The sequence below is a fragment of the Acinonyx jubatus genome, chromosome D3 (genome assembly GCF_027475565.1).
Source record: "Acinonyx jubatus isolate Ajub_Pintada_27869175 chromosome D3, VMU_Ajub_asm_v1.0, whole genome shotgun sequence".
NCBI classification, from domain to species: Eukaryota; Metazoa; Chordata; class Mammalia; order Carnivora; family Felidae; genus Acinonyx; species Acinonyx jubatus.
In genome coordinates this window covers 37,685,398-37,701,635 of record NC_069392.1, presented here as the reverse complement: position 1 = coordinate 37,701,635, position 16,238 = coordinate 37,685,398, and the positions used below count along the sequence as shown (strand labels likewise).

The 16,238-nt window shown below is 45.1% G+C and overlaps 1 protein-coding gene across 4 annotated transcripts; it reads right to left on the bottom strand.

Annotated features, from left to right (window-relative positions):
• Positions 1-7,662: 7,662 nt before the first annotated feature.
• ZBTB14 (zinc finger and BTB domain containing 14) lies at positions 7,663-14,707 on the bottom strand. Of its 4 annotated transcripts, none has more exons than XM_027068575.2 (3): positions 14,567-14,707; positions 12,062-12,145; positions 7,663-10,902 (listed from the first exon to the last, which is right to left on the bottom strand). In XM_027068575.2, the coding sequence occupies exons 2-3, from the start codon at positions 12,062-12,064 to the stop codon at positions 9,556-9,558; spliced, it is 1,350 nt and encodes a 449-aa protein (XP_026924376.1). In that variant the 5' UTR covers positions 12,065-12,145; positions 14,567-14,707; the 3' UTR covers positions 7,663-9,555. The 4 variants fall into 4 exon arrangements, with proteins under 4 accessions (XP_026924376.1, XP_053061961.1, XP_014942018.1 ...); XM_053205986.1 differs by having other exon boundaries at positions 12,062-12,329; positions 14,567-14,704; XM_015086532.3 differs by lacking the exon at positions 14,567-14,707 and adding an exon at positions 12,812-12,949.
• Positions 14,708-16,238: the final 1,531 nt, after the last annotated feature.

Here is a 16,238-nt window from a genome sequence, read left to right as displayed (position 1 = left end):
ACCCAGCAAGTCTGTCATTCAGAATAGGAGAGATAAAGGTTTTCCCAAACAAAAACTGAAGGAATTCATCACCACTAAACCAGCCCTACAAGAGGTCCTAAGGGGGACTCTGTGAGTGAAATGTTGCAAGGACCACAAAGTACCAGAGACACCACTACAAGCATGAAACCTACACATATCACAATGGCTGTAAACCCATATATTTCAATAACACTGAATGTAAATGGACTAAATGGTCCAACCAAAAGACACAGGGTATCAGAATGGATAAAAAAAACAAGACCCATCTATTTGCTGTCTACAAGAGACTCATTTTAGACCTGAGGACAACTTCAGATTGAAAGTGGGGGGATGGAGAACTACTTATCATGCTACTGGAAGTCAAAAGAAAGCTGGAGTAGCCATACTATATCAGACAAACTAGACTTTAAATTAAAGGCTGTAACAAGAGATGAAGAAGGGCATTATATAATAATTACTGGGTCTATCCATCAGAAAGAGCTAACAATTATAAATGTCTATGCACCGAATATGGAAGTCCCTAAATATATAAAACAATTAATCACCAACATAAGCAACCTTATTGATAAGAATGTGGTAATTGCAGGAGACTTTAATACTCCATTTACAACAATGGATAGAACATATAGACAGAGTATAAATAAAGAAACAAAGGCCCTGAATGATATATTGAATCAGATGGACTTGACAGATATATTTAGAACTGTACATCCCAAAGTGACAGATATACTTTCTTCTCGAGTGCACATAGAACATTCTCCAAGATAGATCACATACTGGGTCACAAAACAGCCCTTAATAAGTATAAAAGAATTGAGATCATACCATGCACACTTTCAGACTTCAATGCTATGAAACTTGAAATCAACCACAGGAAAAAGTCTGGAAAACCTCCAAAAGCATGGAGGTTAAAGAACACCCTACTAAAGAATGAATGGGTCAACCAGGCAATTAGAGAAGAAATTAAAAAACATATGGAAACAAATGAAAATGAAAATACAACAATCCAAACGCTTTGGGATGCAGCAAAGGCAGTCCTGAGAGGAAAATACATTGCAATCCAGGCCTATCTCGAATAAGAAAAATCCCCAATACAAAATCTAACAGCACACCTAAAGGAAATAGAAGCAGAAAAGCAAAGACACCCAAAGCCCAGCAGAAGAAGAGAAATAATAAAGATCAGAGCAGAAATAAACAATATAGAATCTAAAAAAACAGTAGAGCAGATCAATGAAACCAAGAGTTGGTTTTTTCAAAAAATAAACAAAATTGATAAACCTCTAGCCAGGCTTCTCAAAAAGAAAAGGGAGATGACCCAAATAGATAAAATCATGAATGAAAATGGAATTATTACAACCAATCCCTCAGAAACACAAGCAATTGTCAGGGAATACTATGAAAAATTATATGCCAACAAACTGGACAACCTGGAAGAAATGGACAAATTCCTAAGCACCCACACACTCCCAAAATTCAAACAGGAAGAAATAGAAAATTTGAACAGACCCATAACCAGTGAAGAAATTGAATCAGTTATCAAAAATCTCCCAACAAATAAGAGTCCAGGACCAGATGGCTTCCCTGGGGAATTCTACCAGACATTTAAAGCAGAGATAATATCTATCCTTGTCAAGCTGTTCCAAAAAATAGAAAAGGGAAGGAAAACTTCCAGACTCATTCTATGAAGCCAGCATTACTTTGATTCGCAAACCAGAGACCCAGCAAAAAAAGAGAACTACAGGCCAATATCCCTGATGAATATGGATGCAAAAATTCTCAACAAGATACTAGCAAATGGAATTCAACAGCATTTAAAAAGAATTATTCACCATGATCAAGTGGGATTCATTCCTGGGCTGCAGGCCTGGTTCAATATTTGCAAATCAATCAATGTGATACATCACATTAATAAAAGAAAAGAACCATATGATCCTGTCAATAGATGCAGAAAAAACATCTGACAAAATTCAGAATCCTTTATTAATAAAAACCCTCAAGAAAGTCGGGATAGAAGGATCATACTTAAACATCATAAAAGCCATTTATGAAAAGCCCACAGCTAATATCATCCTCAAGGGGGAAAACTGAGAGCTTTCCCCCTGAGATCAGGAACACGACAGGATGTCCACTCTCACCACTGTTGTTTAACATAGCGTTGGAAGTTCTGGCATCAGCAATCAGACAACAAAAGGAAATCAAAGGCATCAAAATTGGCAAAGATGAAGTTAAGCTTTCACTTGTTGCAGATGACATGATGTTCTACATGGAAAACCCGAAAGACTCCACCAAAAGTCTGCTAAAACTGTTACATGAATTCAGCAAAGTTTCAGGATACAAAATTAATGTACAGAAATCAGTTGCATTCTTATACACTAATAATGAAGCAACAGAAAGAAAAATAAAGAAACTGATCCCATTCACAACTGCACCAAGAATCATAAAATACCTAGGAAGAAACCTACCCAAAGATCTAAAAGACCTGTATGCTGAAAACTACAGAAAGCTTATGAAGGAAATTGAAGAAGATACAAAGAAATGGAAAAGCATTCCGTGCTCATGGATTGGAAAAATACATATAAAATTCGTATGGAACCACAAAAGACCCCGAATAGCCAAAGTAATATTGAAGAAGAAGACCAAAGTGGGAGGCATCACAATCCCAGACTTTAGCCTCTACTACAAAGCGGTAATCATCAAGACAGCATGGTATTGGCACAAAAGAGACACATAGACCAATGGAATAGAATAGGACCCACAGAATTGGACCCACAAATGTATGGCCAACTCATCTTTGACAAAGCAGGAAAGAATATCCAGTGGAAAAAAGACAGTCTCTTTAACAAATGGTGCTGGGAGAACTGGACAGCAACATGCAGAAGGATGAAACTAGACCGCTTTCTTACACCATTCACAAAAATAAACTCAAAATGGATGAAGGACCTGGATGTGAGACAGGAAACCATCAAAACCCTAGAGGAGAAAGCAGGAAAAAACCTCGCTGACCTCAGCCGCAGCAATTTCTTACTTGACACATCTCTGAAGGCAAGGAAATTAAAAGCAAAAATGAACTATTGGGACATCATCAAGATAAAAAGCTTCTGCACTGCAAAGGCAACCGATGGAATGGGAAAAGATATTTGCAAATGACATATCGGACAAAGGGCTAGTATCCAAAATCTACAAAGAACTCACCAAACTCCACACCTGAAAAACAAATAATTCAGTGAAGAAATAGGCAGAAGACATGAATAGCCAGTTTTCTAAAGAAGACATCCAGACGGCCAACGGGCACACGAAAAGATGCTCAACGTCACTCCTCATCAGGGAAATACAAATCAAAACCACACTCAGATACCACCTCACGCCAGTCAGAGTGGCTAAAATGAACAAATCAGGAGACTATAGATGCTGGAGGAGGTGGAGAAACGGGAACCTTCTTGCACTGTTGGTGGGAATGCAAACTGGTGCAGCCGCTCTGGAGAACAGTGTGGAGGTTCCTGAAAAAATTAAAAATAGATCTACCCTATGACCCAGCAATAGCACTGCTAGGAATTTACCTGAGGGATACAGGAGTGCTGATGCATAGGGGCACTTGTACCCCAATGTTTATAGCAGCACTTTCAACAATAGCCAAATTACGGAAAGAGCCTAAATGTCCATCAACTGATGAATGGATAAAGAAATTGTGGTTTATATGTACCATGTAATACTATTTGGCAATGAGAAAGAATCAAATCTGGCCACTTGTAGCAACATGGATGGAACTGGAGAGTGTTATGCTACATGAAATAAGTCAGGCAGAGAAAGACAGATACGATATGTTTTCACTCATATATGGATCCTGAGAAACTCAACAGAAGACCAGGGGGGACTGGAAGGGGGAAAAAAAAAGTTACAGTGAGGGAAGGAGACAAACCATAAGAGACTCTTAAATACTAAGAACAAACTGAGGGTTGATGGGGGTTGGGGGGGAGGGGAAAGTGGGTGACGGGCACTGAGGAGGCCACCTGTTGGGATGAGCACTGGGTGTTGTATGGAAACCAATTTGACAATAAATTTCATATAAAAAAAATAAATAATTAAAAATTACAAAAGAAAAAAAAAAGAAATCATCCATCTGAGGCTTCTTCCCTCTGATTGAAAACAGAAAATGACTACATTCCCAATAAGTTTAATAACAGAAGATGCTTTTGCAGAACTCCATCAGAATGATGGGCTATCTCATGGTGATCTGAAACCAACAGAAGAAATACCTTTTCTATTCCGGTTTCCATTAGCTGACTTGCTATCCTATGCTTTGCACATCGTCATCCTTAACTTGTTGGTGGGCTCTAAGGGAATGCCTACTGACTGTGTTGTCATTTCAGAGCTGCTGCTGAACATATTCTGTATTGCTCAATGAGCTCCCTTCACTACGACCTTCTGAGTTATTAATATACTTGTTAAAAGCTGCTAGAAGCCCAGATTATTGTTCTTTTATACTTCTAATTTTCTTTCTATCAGTACCCTTTCTTGATGTCAGGATCCATTATTTTTAAGAAATATACCATACTTAGTCTCATATTACCATTCCTCTTTCCAAATTTGCCAGTGAGATAAAATGAGAACCATTCCATGGAAATGGTAATATTTAACAAGTATACGTTTCCAGTGTGTATTCAAAAAAGTCATTCGAGAATGCTCCTTTTGGTAACCACACATTTCGTGACTATCTAAAACCCTTAATTACTCTCTGAAGTGTGTTCTAGAACTGGATTAAAATACATATCACAGACTTTTTTTAAAAAGCACTTTGTATATGTGTGATAATTATTTGTAAATCTTTGTAACATTCTATAAAACTTAGAAAGGCAATCATTTAACCCGCCCCTGAAGAGTGAGCTGTGATGCGGGAATAGGGTCAGTGCTGTTGTATGCCTAGCGCCCGCTCCGGTGCCCGGCACACACAAGGCATTCAATAAGCATTTGTTGACCTATACACTTTAATCAACACATTAAATAAAGTGATTTCAGAGTGCCTGGTGGAGCATGCGACTCTGGATCTCTAAGCCCCACGTTGGGCATCAAGCTTACTTAAAAATAAAATTAAAACAAATTAAGTGATTTCAAACTCGAGAGCCAGCTCTCCAAATTTCAGCTTGGACCCTGCCATCAGATACGCCCCCCAGAAAGCAAGGAGCCATCCAGAGGCCAGGGTTTACACTTGGCCACAATCCAAGGATCCACATGAATGAGGGGAGATTACAAGACCAAAGACAACTCTAAAATGAAGACACGAGCGAGCCATGAAGGGACTGGAGCTTACAGAAGCGCATCTGGAGACACTTCCAATTTAGAAGACTAAGTGAGGCTTAGGCCTACAGCTTGGGGCTCAAGATTATAGACCTGACAGATGTCAGCCAAAAGAGAACTTCAATTTTGCTTCTACTTCTCTGATGAGGACGTCCTTTGGGAAGAAGGGAACATTTACAGGGCAGCTAAAAAGCAGTAGGGGCTAGGCTAGATATTTCATATTGGTTATCACATATAATCGTCACATGTGATATGCCTTCATTTTTTGTTTTCTAGTGTGTTGACATTTGCTTTTCTAAAACTGAGCGTATTTCAGACGACACTCGACCTTTTCCTTCCTAGTCTGTATGAGTTCCAGGGTGATGTGTAGCCTTCTCCCCCAAAGACACAACCCCAGGAATCTTGGTCTTCCTTTTAGTTTCAGAATTCCAGTTTACTCAATCACTTTGCTCTTCTTTTGAGAATATTTCCATTAATCTTACATAAAATTCTTTCTACAAAGTAAGACTAAAGTATATCAGTATACCAGAAATCCCCATCCCTATTTTAGAAATGGCAAAACTAAATTAAGGCTCAGGGCAGTTAAGAACTTGCCTAAATTTACACCATCTAATTTCTAAGCAGAACCAGGATCCAATTCAAGTTTGCTTCCAAAAGTCTTTCCACTAAACCACATTTCCTTATCAGGATGAAAAAATTTGCATGAATATTGCTAATTTTCATGATCTCTCTTGAAGAGATCATGAACATACACAACTGCTGAAAACTGTCATAACCCAGAGAAGTTACATCTAGAAGCCCTGACATAAAATTAGCATGGCAACCTTTAAGGAATCATGGATAATAGGTGATGGTCAAATGGCATCTTCATTTTTTAAAAAAGAACACTTAAGACTGAGAAAGGAAGCACAGTCTGCTAGGCAGGAGCCACATTTCTTCGGCCTTTGTATCTCCAGGGTCCAGCCCAGGGCCTCATACACGATGCTCAACAGATGTTCAATGAATGATACACTACCTTACACATCTCGGGTCATCAAAGAGATGAAGAATTAAACTTAGTGTGTATAGCTTCAAGAGGCAGAAATTCCCAGTCACAAGGGGGTATGCTACAATGAAGACAAAATTCAAGAAAACAATGAGCAGTTAGGGCTATCTCAAAATGGCAGTGTATCATGAGGGGGGTGGGGAGCTGCCAATCACTAAAGTGCTCATTAAGTATGAGAATGACGCAGAATGACCTAAGGCCCTCACCTCTGCGATGGTGGTCAGTGGTCACCTTGCCTCCAGCCTGCCGTCTTGTCTCCCATTCATGGCGGTGGGGAGGGGGTTGGAGGTTTGGGCGTCGGAGAAAAGGGAGGTAGAGGTTCAAGGTAAATGACAGGAAAGTGAGAGTTCTCCATTATTCACTTCCCTGGAAGCCTCAACTCCTTACATTATACCAGTCCTATGACACACTTACAGGGAAGGCTTTCATGGCTGCTCCGGGAACTGGTCACCACTAACAGCATCACTCAGGAAAATGAATTCCAGGTTCCCAGTGACTCGGCTATCCTTGGACAACATAATCCATTGAACTGGAGACTGCATAAATGTGCACCTCGATTTTTTCTTCAACAAAATAGTAGGAATTTGTTAGCATCTGGCTCACTTGATGGTAACTTCTGTGATTTCTAACAATCCCAAATTCATGAAGTTAATCAACAGGCCATGACCTAAAATTCAGATTTCCTAAAATTCTCTGTCACTGCCAATATACTGCACCTTGGCATAAAAGTTAAAATCAAGCCTACAGACATTTTCTTTGTACAAAAGGAAAAAAGTAGCTGACTTTCAGATAATGTAAAGGTAGTAACATTAACATTTAGAATCTCCTTTCCTCTCACATCGCAGATTCAGGGTCAGCATATTTCAGAATTAACGCCCTGTGATTGGAGGTCTAACATGAAGGCTTCACCATCCAGGGGACCACTCAAGTTAGCTGGGTGGGAGAGGCAGTCTGAAAGACCAGAGAACAGGAAAGGTTCCACGTCATGACTTTGCTGCCACCAAAAAACAAAGGGACCATGCATGCTAGCACACATACAGACCCCGTAACCGGTGTTAGCCACGGTAAACCACAAATTCATTTCTCATGCAAAAGTGGACAGATGATAGGTATGTGCATAATACAAATCAAGTGCTGAAAATTAAGTTTTGGGGTACCACCGAGACTCTGGTTTCACTGAGGATCAACACCATGTGTTTCACTTGCAACTCTGTGTAAAACCATGATGAAGATAGCATAGAACATGTGCTTCGGCAGAAAGCTGGATGTGTGAAACGTTGCTATGAAAAAAATGAAAACAGGAATAACAGAAGTATATTTTCTTTTATATACAAAAATGAAGCCCCCAAAAATGGTTTGTTGTAGTAGCTATCGACAAGACGTTAAATTATTTTTCCTCTGCTTTGGTTAAAACAGCCAAGGAGCGCCAATCAGTTCCCCTTCCACTAACAGCATAGAAACACAGTGACAAGACTACTTTGAGGACAGAATAAACGACTTTTAAGAAAGAAGATTAAATTAATTTTAAACTAAACATTTTACCAATAAATAACTTTCTTTAAAAGGTAGCATCTCCATCCTATGATCTTGGGCACAACATATGCATCAAGTGAAAAAATGAAATTTCTCCTGTAACAGCAATTACAGGTGTTAATGCAACAAGTATGAAATGAAATTACTTTAATGTATCTTGAGGAAAAAAGTTCTAGGAATCAAAAATAAACTTTGAAAAATGACATTTTCCTAAAATTGTACATTCTAAAATAATTGACTAATACTTTATTACAGAACATAATTCAAACTATTTTGGCATTTCAATATATTCCTAAAGAAATGGGTAAAAAAAAAGTTTGCATACACCAAAACTGGAACAGTGTTTATAATTCTGTTTATGACTATGAAATGGCAACCAAATTCTACTTAAAACTATAACCACCAATGATGAAATATACTTCAAAAAAATAAAAATTTGGTCTGATAGTCTTTAATATTGGTTAAAAAAGAGACTGATGTTTGCTGCTTATGAAAGTTATTTTAATCCAATGTGCAAAAAAAAAAAAAAAGTGCAGCTGTCTACTTTTACTTGAAATACATTAAGACCAACACTTCTACACTATTTACACACTTAAAAGATTTTCAATTTATTAATTTAAGTAACGATATTACATCTCCTATAAATCACGTGCTGCAGAGAGCCCAAACGCTTGATGACATTCTCTTAAGTGACACACATGTATCCGAAGAAGCATACCTGTTCTTGTCCTAATTTGATCCTAAGTAAAAATCCAAGTTCAAAAATCAATTGAGAATTATTTTGATCTAGAAAATCTTGGAATTGTTGCAAACATGAAAACCTTGTCCCTGAGAGCAGGTTCCTATTCCCCCTTTGCTATCCCTCTAATAACTGGTCTACCCCACAAACCGCATCTGCCACCGAGTGACAATGCCCCAAAAGAGAGGAACAAAAAGAACTCAGCCCCCAGACTACCATCATCCCTGTGGGTTTGCTCAGCCTTGTGTTCGGGACTTGTGACTACATCTTTTGGGGGAAGTGCGGGCAATCAAAATGAAGAAACATTTTAGCAAAGCAACCATCATTTGTCCACAAAAATAGTGAAAACCAGTGATATAAAATTAACAAACCGAATACAAATCTAATGCCATTCTGCACTTCTGGAACTTGTGTTCGTATCCACGCGGTGTTCTTGGTCAACCACCCACCAGTATTTTCTGCATCTACATGAAGTACTCTTATTAAGTTATTAAAAAGGCTGTTTTGACTGTGAAGTCACAAATAAGCGTGATGATCAGGAAATCAATTTACTTAATTATCACTCTGTGCAATACACTCACCAGCGCAGCAAGTGTTGAGAGGAATTAAAAATGGAACAGAAGTCTCCTACTTCTGAACTGGACACAGGAGTTCTCAAATTAAAATCGTAAAAAAGAGGGAGGGGGACTTACTGGCGACATTACCACCAGACACCAGACAGGACAGTGACACTGTTTGGTCGGAACCAAGGAACCTTACTTCCTTGCAAAGTTTTAAAACTACCTAACCAAGCACTGCCTTAAGTCCAGCGAGCACAATGCTCTGTAAGTTTCCACAAAAATACAGCGACTGGCGTTCATGTACGACGAACAATGCGGTCTCAGTCTCCAGGGCTCAGGCGAAGCGGGGTCCTGTCCCATCACCTCTAGCTACAGGCTATCGTTTCCAACTGCTGCTCGGCTTCAGCGGCCATCGCTGCTGCCTGCAACTGTTCTGTCTCACTCTGGATGGCACTGGGGGTCACCTGCTTCCTTTCACTGTGCATATTGTTCTCGTGCCTTTTCAGATCAGACGCCTTGGCAAATGCCTTGGTGCAAGAGCCACATACAAAGGGCTTCTCCCCTCTGTGTCTTCGTTCGTGGTCTTTGAGGTGGGACTTGTGTTTGAAGGCTTTGTCACACATGTGGCACGCAAAAGGTCTCTCGTTACTGTGAACTCTCTCGTGCTTCTTTAAGTCTGGGGCGCGGATGAATGATTTTCCACACACCTCGCAACTGTAGGGTTTGTACCCTGTGTGGATTTTTAGGTGTTCTTTCAGGTGGGCCTGTGTGGTAAAACCTTTTGTGCACATTTCACAGACAAACGGCCTGTCTGCCGTGTGGAGTTTCTCATGCTTCCTCAACCTGCCTTCGTCGGAGAATGTCTTACCGCACGCCTGGCAGGCTATCTGCTCCCGATGGTGGCCATAGAGTAAGTACTCGAACTTCATGTCACTGGCGGCTGTCGTCCAGCCTGGCGTCTGTTCATCCTTCACTTCACTCATTCCGTCGTTAAATGTTAAGGCTTGAGGGGTCTGGGACCCCAAATCTTTCGATTCCGGGGTCTCCATGGATTCTACCTCCTGCCCGTAGCAATTTACCTTCCGGACTTCCTCACTCCCCAGCTCTTTTAAGATTGCTTCCTGAACCCTGAGCGTTGTCGTCGGCGACTTGCCGTCCTCCTGACTCGGGGGGGTGCCTTCTACCGTGTCATCGGAAGGACTGTCATCCTGGTCTCCAATTTCTTCCACGTCATCATCCTGAGTGTCAGCAGCATCTCCAATGGGGCGATTTATTTTGAGGCAATACTTACTCTTTGACTGGCCGTTGTTTTCATCGGGACTGGAGACATCACGCTTCTGAGTACAGAGTTTATCCAAAAACCGGATACCAAGAATCTGACCCGATGACATCATTAGGTTGACATCTTCTTTTTTCACAGAAATCTTTGCTGTGTACATGTAGTTCAGGACCTCTTCGAATATATCAGAACGAAGAAAATCTATTTCTATTACCGAAGAGCTATCAACCTCAAGCTTCTTGAAAAGCTTTTTAAAGTAGGTGCTGCAGGCGGCAAGAACACACCTGTGTGCTCGGAATTTCACATCTTCGACCACAATGGCGATATCACAGAATTCTCCTTCCAGGCGTTGTTCGTTTAGTGTTTTCAGAAACAGAGTTTTATGATCGTCGTCATTATATTTAATGGTTTCAGACATACTGATGAAAAACTCCTGCAAAAGAATTGTTAAAAACAGAGTTTCAGATTTACGACTGATACTTTTTCCACATACAAAACACAGGTGGGCTTTCATTTCCTTATGAATTTTCAGTAGCTAGCAATTTCACAAAGTCAATGTTAGGAGTGGTTCAAGAACAGGAGTACGAAAGACTGTGATATCCATCCCAGCTTGGGGATGGCCATGTTGTCACTTCTATTCATCTTCAGTTTAAAAAGTATTTGTTTAGTAATAAGAACAGCCACTTTGAGTGGGCACGTAATACATGCCAGACCCTGTTCTGTGTGCTTTGCGTGCCTTCACAAAGGTACTGATTAAATAACCTTAGGACACAGGCATTTCTACCCGCCCCCCGCCCCCCCCCCGCCCCCTTTATACATGACTTTAGGAACCTGCTCAATACTCTAGTTCTGGGACTCCAATCCAGGCAACCTACCCCAAAACTTGTGCTTCTGACAACGAGAGGTAATGACAACAAATAACCTCAAGGTTTAAGAAAGAGGTGCGAGGCCAAGAGCCTCTACTCCGGTCGTGTCTACTCTAATTCCGTGTACAGAAGAGATTCCGTGAAACTAACAGCGCTCAGTGTTCTACTTCCTGGACAGAAGAGACGCATCACTCCCGTAGAGCTAGAAAGAGATATCATTGCCAAAACATCCCACTTAGTGTTGTTTTCTGGGGTTTTTTTCCTCACCGGCCTTGGGCTACTTCTGAATGAGGGTTATGGTTTAATATGACCCTCAGACAATCAGATGGCATTTGGGAGGACAGTGATAAGTGTCTTCAGTCCACCTGGATGCCAATCTATCCTCCATCCGGACGAAAGCGTCATCGGGACTGGATGTGCTTGGCAAGTGCTGTATTTTATAAGCTAAAAAACTTCTGAACTGGCATGAGACATCTGGCGCAAAAGACCGTCCTAAAGAATTATCTTTTTAAAAGAATGTGTTCTGTATGATTTCTTTTGAAACATTGTTTTCCTTTTATTTAACAAAGCATTCTCCCCAAAGAATCAAGTTCTAATGCATAACCGATACGTGTATATATCATACTGTGCACATACGTTATACGTCGTATACGTTATACACACTGTGTTTTTTAAAGCAAACACCAAACCAGATTTTCAAGATTTAATATCCAGAGTTATAGTTACCATGAACAACTCAGGCTATTATCTTAATGCTTCAAACACCAAATTCTTCAGATCAGAATAACTCTGATCAGGGATGCGCCAGTCCTACAAGAGAAAAGGACAAACAAGAATAAGGTAGGACCTTCCTCCATCCCAAATTCTAAACAAGAATATTTTCAAGAATTGATTTTAAAAAATAAACTTTCCTTTCTCGTCCTGCCACTTGCACATGTACCCATTTTCAGGATGGGAACAGAGAGGAGGGTGACTGGCAGCATCAGGTCCAGCTCTGAACAGATATGAATGAGAACAGATAAAGGCTGTGGCACTTGGGGCGTGCAGGGGCGGTACACTGGGATTAGAGGAATGGGTTGGAGAACCACTAAGGAAGTCCTAACAAAGCCCATGCCCAGATTTGCACAGAGGTTCATAGCTACACAGATACAGAAAAAGCCAGTAAGTATCCCCTACCCCCACTATTTCCTGCTTGGGCATGTAGCCCTCCACCTTTATTTCTAGGCTCATAGAAGCATATAGTGTGTACGTTTTAAAAATCAATATAAAGTCATAGACGTGTCCATACCCCACAATTAACCCTGGAGGAGAGAGAACAGTAGCTGCTTTCTTCTTTCCATGCTTCTATGTGATGTGCACCTATCACTGAAACTACACTGCTCTTTATTGTTGTAATTGAGAAATCCTAGTGTTTTCACCTCTATCCCTACTGGGAGACTGAAAAAATTCTAGCTTTTAGGGGGTTTTAACTCTTACCATAGGGACTCCATCCTGCAGACGAATATTCTGAAAAACATCTTTCCTCGACTGAACAGTGAGCACGCAAACTTCGGTGTGATAGAACCAAGGACTGAGCTGCAATATTCTTCCACAAAAATTGTGGTGCAAGAACCGAACTTAGAGACCAACATTATGAAAACCCTCCAAAGTTCCCTCTCCAGAAAAACAAACACACCCCTAAGCTGCCTAAAGTAGCAGGGGGGTTCTCATCTGCACACGTGAGAGCTGGGCAACATTACTAATAGAGTTGCTGTGGACTCCGCCAGTCCCTTCGATGTACCTCGGCCTGCAGTCATCTCCAAGGGAAGGCAGCCACGCAAAACCTTCCTACCTAGTCGCTTCCCACTGTTGTAACTCTCTCTAAGGCTTGTGGGATAAAAGTGCATGGGACTAGGGAGAGGAGTGCCCCTGCAGTACCCATGGCGACACACCACGGTGCTGAATTTGGTGGGATGGAGGGTGCAGTGTGATATTTGGTCCCCACTCTCGCAAGATCGCCGAGGTCCATTACTTTCTGCTGAGACGTTCCAGTTGCTAAGTTCAGGTGAGTTAAACTGGAAGACGGCCGTTGCCAGTATTTGTGTAGGTGCAGGGAAAGATGTAGCCCCAACTACACCTCCAAACAAAGCTGCCCCTTTATTGTGGTTCTCCAAACCGCTGGCGCGCTGGGCCGCCGTTAGAGAGCAGGGAGCGGGGGCTCCAGCAAAGTCAAACTTACATAAGCAGCGGCAGCCGCCTCCCCTACCCCGGAGCAGCCGCGACAATGGCGGCGGCGCGACTTCCCGGTTGAAAGCTCGCAACTTCGGGATGGGGAGGAAGCAGGGAACGAAGCGCAAGACCCAAGAGGACTTCGGAGCCTCTCAGGCCTCGCTCTCGTTCCTTTCGGCCCGGGAGGTGGGGGGTCGGATAAGGCCCTTTGCATCCCTTCCCAAACAAAAGCTCCCCGCTTCGCAGCCGGGAGGTGAAAGAGCCACTTTCCCTTTCAAAATCGCAGTCCAGAGCAGGCTAGGGGCCGCGGCTCCGCGCCCAAGAGGGAGGGCCGGCGGCGGCGAGCGGGAGCGGGAGCGGGCATGCAGCCCGGCTCCGCAGCCCCGCGCCGCGCCCCGCGAGCCCGGAGCTCGCGCCCCGCGCACTCCCCGGCCGGCTCGCGCCGGGCCCTCCCCCGCCCTCCCGCGGCCGGGGGCGGGGGCGGCGCGCGGCCGGCTTCCAAGCTCCGCGGGCGCACCCGGGAGTGCGTGCGCGGGGGTCCCGGCCCCCTCCGCGGCAGGCAGCTGGGGGCGGCGCGGCGGGGCCCGCGGCTCGTAGGGGCGGCGCCCGGCGGGCCGCGCTCCGCGCCGGGCTCAGAGCCGTCCCCACCCCCACCCCCACCGCGGTGCACTGCGGCGGTGCGAGCGGGGGCGGCCATGAACTCCGCCGCCGAGACTCGGCGAGCGCGCGCGCGGGGCCGCCGCCGCCGCCGCCCGGCCGCTACCGGAGCCCGCTCGCCGGCCTGCGCGGTCCCTAGGGCGCCCGGTCCCTTCGCCCGGCCCGGCCCCGGCCCACGCCCGGCGCCGCTCGCATCGCGCCGCCAGCGGCCGCCCGCACATCCTGGAACTGGCTGGTGCCCCAGAGCTCGGCGAGAACGCGCTTCTTCCGGGCCGCCCCGCCGCGCCGGCGGCCGGCCGCCCCCGCGCCCCCGCGGCCGCCTCGCGGATGGCCCGGGCCCCTTCCGCACCCCCGGCCCGCGCTTACCTGCAGCCTGGCACAGCCACAGACACTCGCCGTGGGCTCCCCGCGCTCACTGCACGCAGGCCGGGGACGGGTTGGACGCGGGGCGCGGGGGCACGGTGGGTGGCAGTGTATTTTGAATTTTTTTTTTTTTTGGAGTTTGGGGAGGGGGCGGGGTGGGAGGGAATCGTGCACGTCCCTGATGGTAGCAGCCCTCCTCCTGCACGAGCACAGAATGTCTAGCCGGCCGTGAACACCCCCACCGGCACCCCCCCTTCCCGTGCATGCGCGGTGCGGGCTGGGGGGAAGGCGCGCCACCGGCTTGCGCAGGCACGGAACCCGACAGGGCCTCTAAATAGGCCTGCAAGGAAAGGGTTAATCCGGGACCTTGCGACGCTTTAGGATGGAGTCTACGGGGCCGCCCCCGGAGGGCCCTGGCCTGCGCACGCGCGCGCACGCGCGCGGCTTGGGGCGCGCGGAGCCCGCGCGCGGGAGAAGGGGGGGGCGGGGCGGGGGCGGGGCTTCGCGAGCAGAGGAGCGTAAGCACGAGCGCCGCTCGCGGGCACCCGCCCTGCCTGGTGCTCCCGCCTCCCGCCCAGGCTCCTGGGCTCCCGCCCGCGCCCGTCGCCGGCGCTGCGCCGGGGACGCGGGAGCGCGGCGCTCCCGTGCGTGTGCATGTTCGTGGGGCAGTGCCGCCCTCGGGCGCGCGCAGGTCGGGCGCTGCGCCTGCGGGGCTCGCCCACGGCTCCAGGGTGGGGGTTCCGGGCACCTTAGCCCTTCGCGCACACTGGCAGAGGCTCGGACACGAGGTTTCGGACGTTGTGTCTTGGCTGGTGTTGCTGGTGTCTTATGTGTATTGGGAGAATGATAGGCGCTCGACAAACGTTAGCAAAGCAAATGAATAAAATGCCATCTTTCATTTGGAATGTGAGGGGTGACCCGAGTCACCCAGGAGAAAGGGAACACCCATAAAGCTGTGGATCCAGCCAAACCTGTGCCCCCGCTCCCGCATTTACCCGGACACTCTGAAATCTCGGGGGCTGGAGGCCCTCGCTCTTTTGTGGCAGTAGTGAGATTGGACTTAATTTCATTTGAAGCTTCCTCAGAGAACTCTGAGAACAGCACTGTTCTTAACATCCCTGTTCAGCAAAAGTAATGGCTCTGTTAGTGTTCAAAGCATGTCTTGTTCCTTCTGATGGTGTGGCTGGGCTTGTGTCTGGCATATGGGGACCTGGGAAGTCCCTTCCGCTCCTGGGGTTTTCTCTTCACCCAAACATAGGAAGCGGGACAGCACTACCGCATGTCCTTGGAGTTGCTTATGCTGCTTTATCATACCTGCTTTAACAGCGTTTCACAAAAGCACGCATGATTTGACATCTAAAAATTAGAATAGGACCTTCCTCTTGGGCTTGTGTGATGATTACGTAGCAAACATTTAAGAAATAATATCATTGGCTGTGTTCAATTCTAAAGAAATTCTAGAGGGTTTCAGTTGATTTTATAATTGACATTCGTTTCAGTGTTCTGAACGATAGATAATTTTAGGCACATCCTTTTTGATGTTCACAAAAGCATGGCATTTAGGACGTCTGCTGAATGAAGAAGGACAGCATAGACCAGTTTTAGGGGTCAGACATCCAGTTCCAATATTAGGTACATTGTTTAGCTTCTCTAAACCTCACCTTCTTATTCTCTG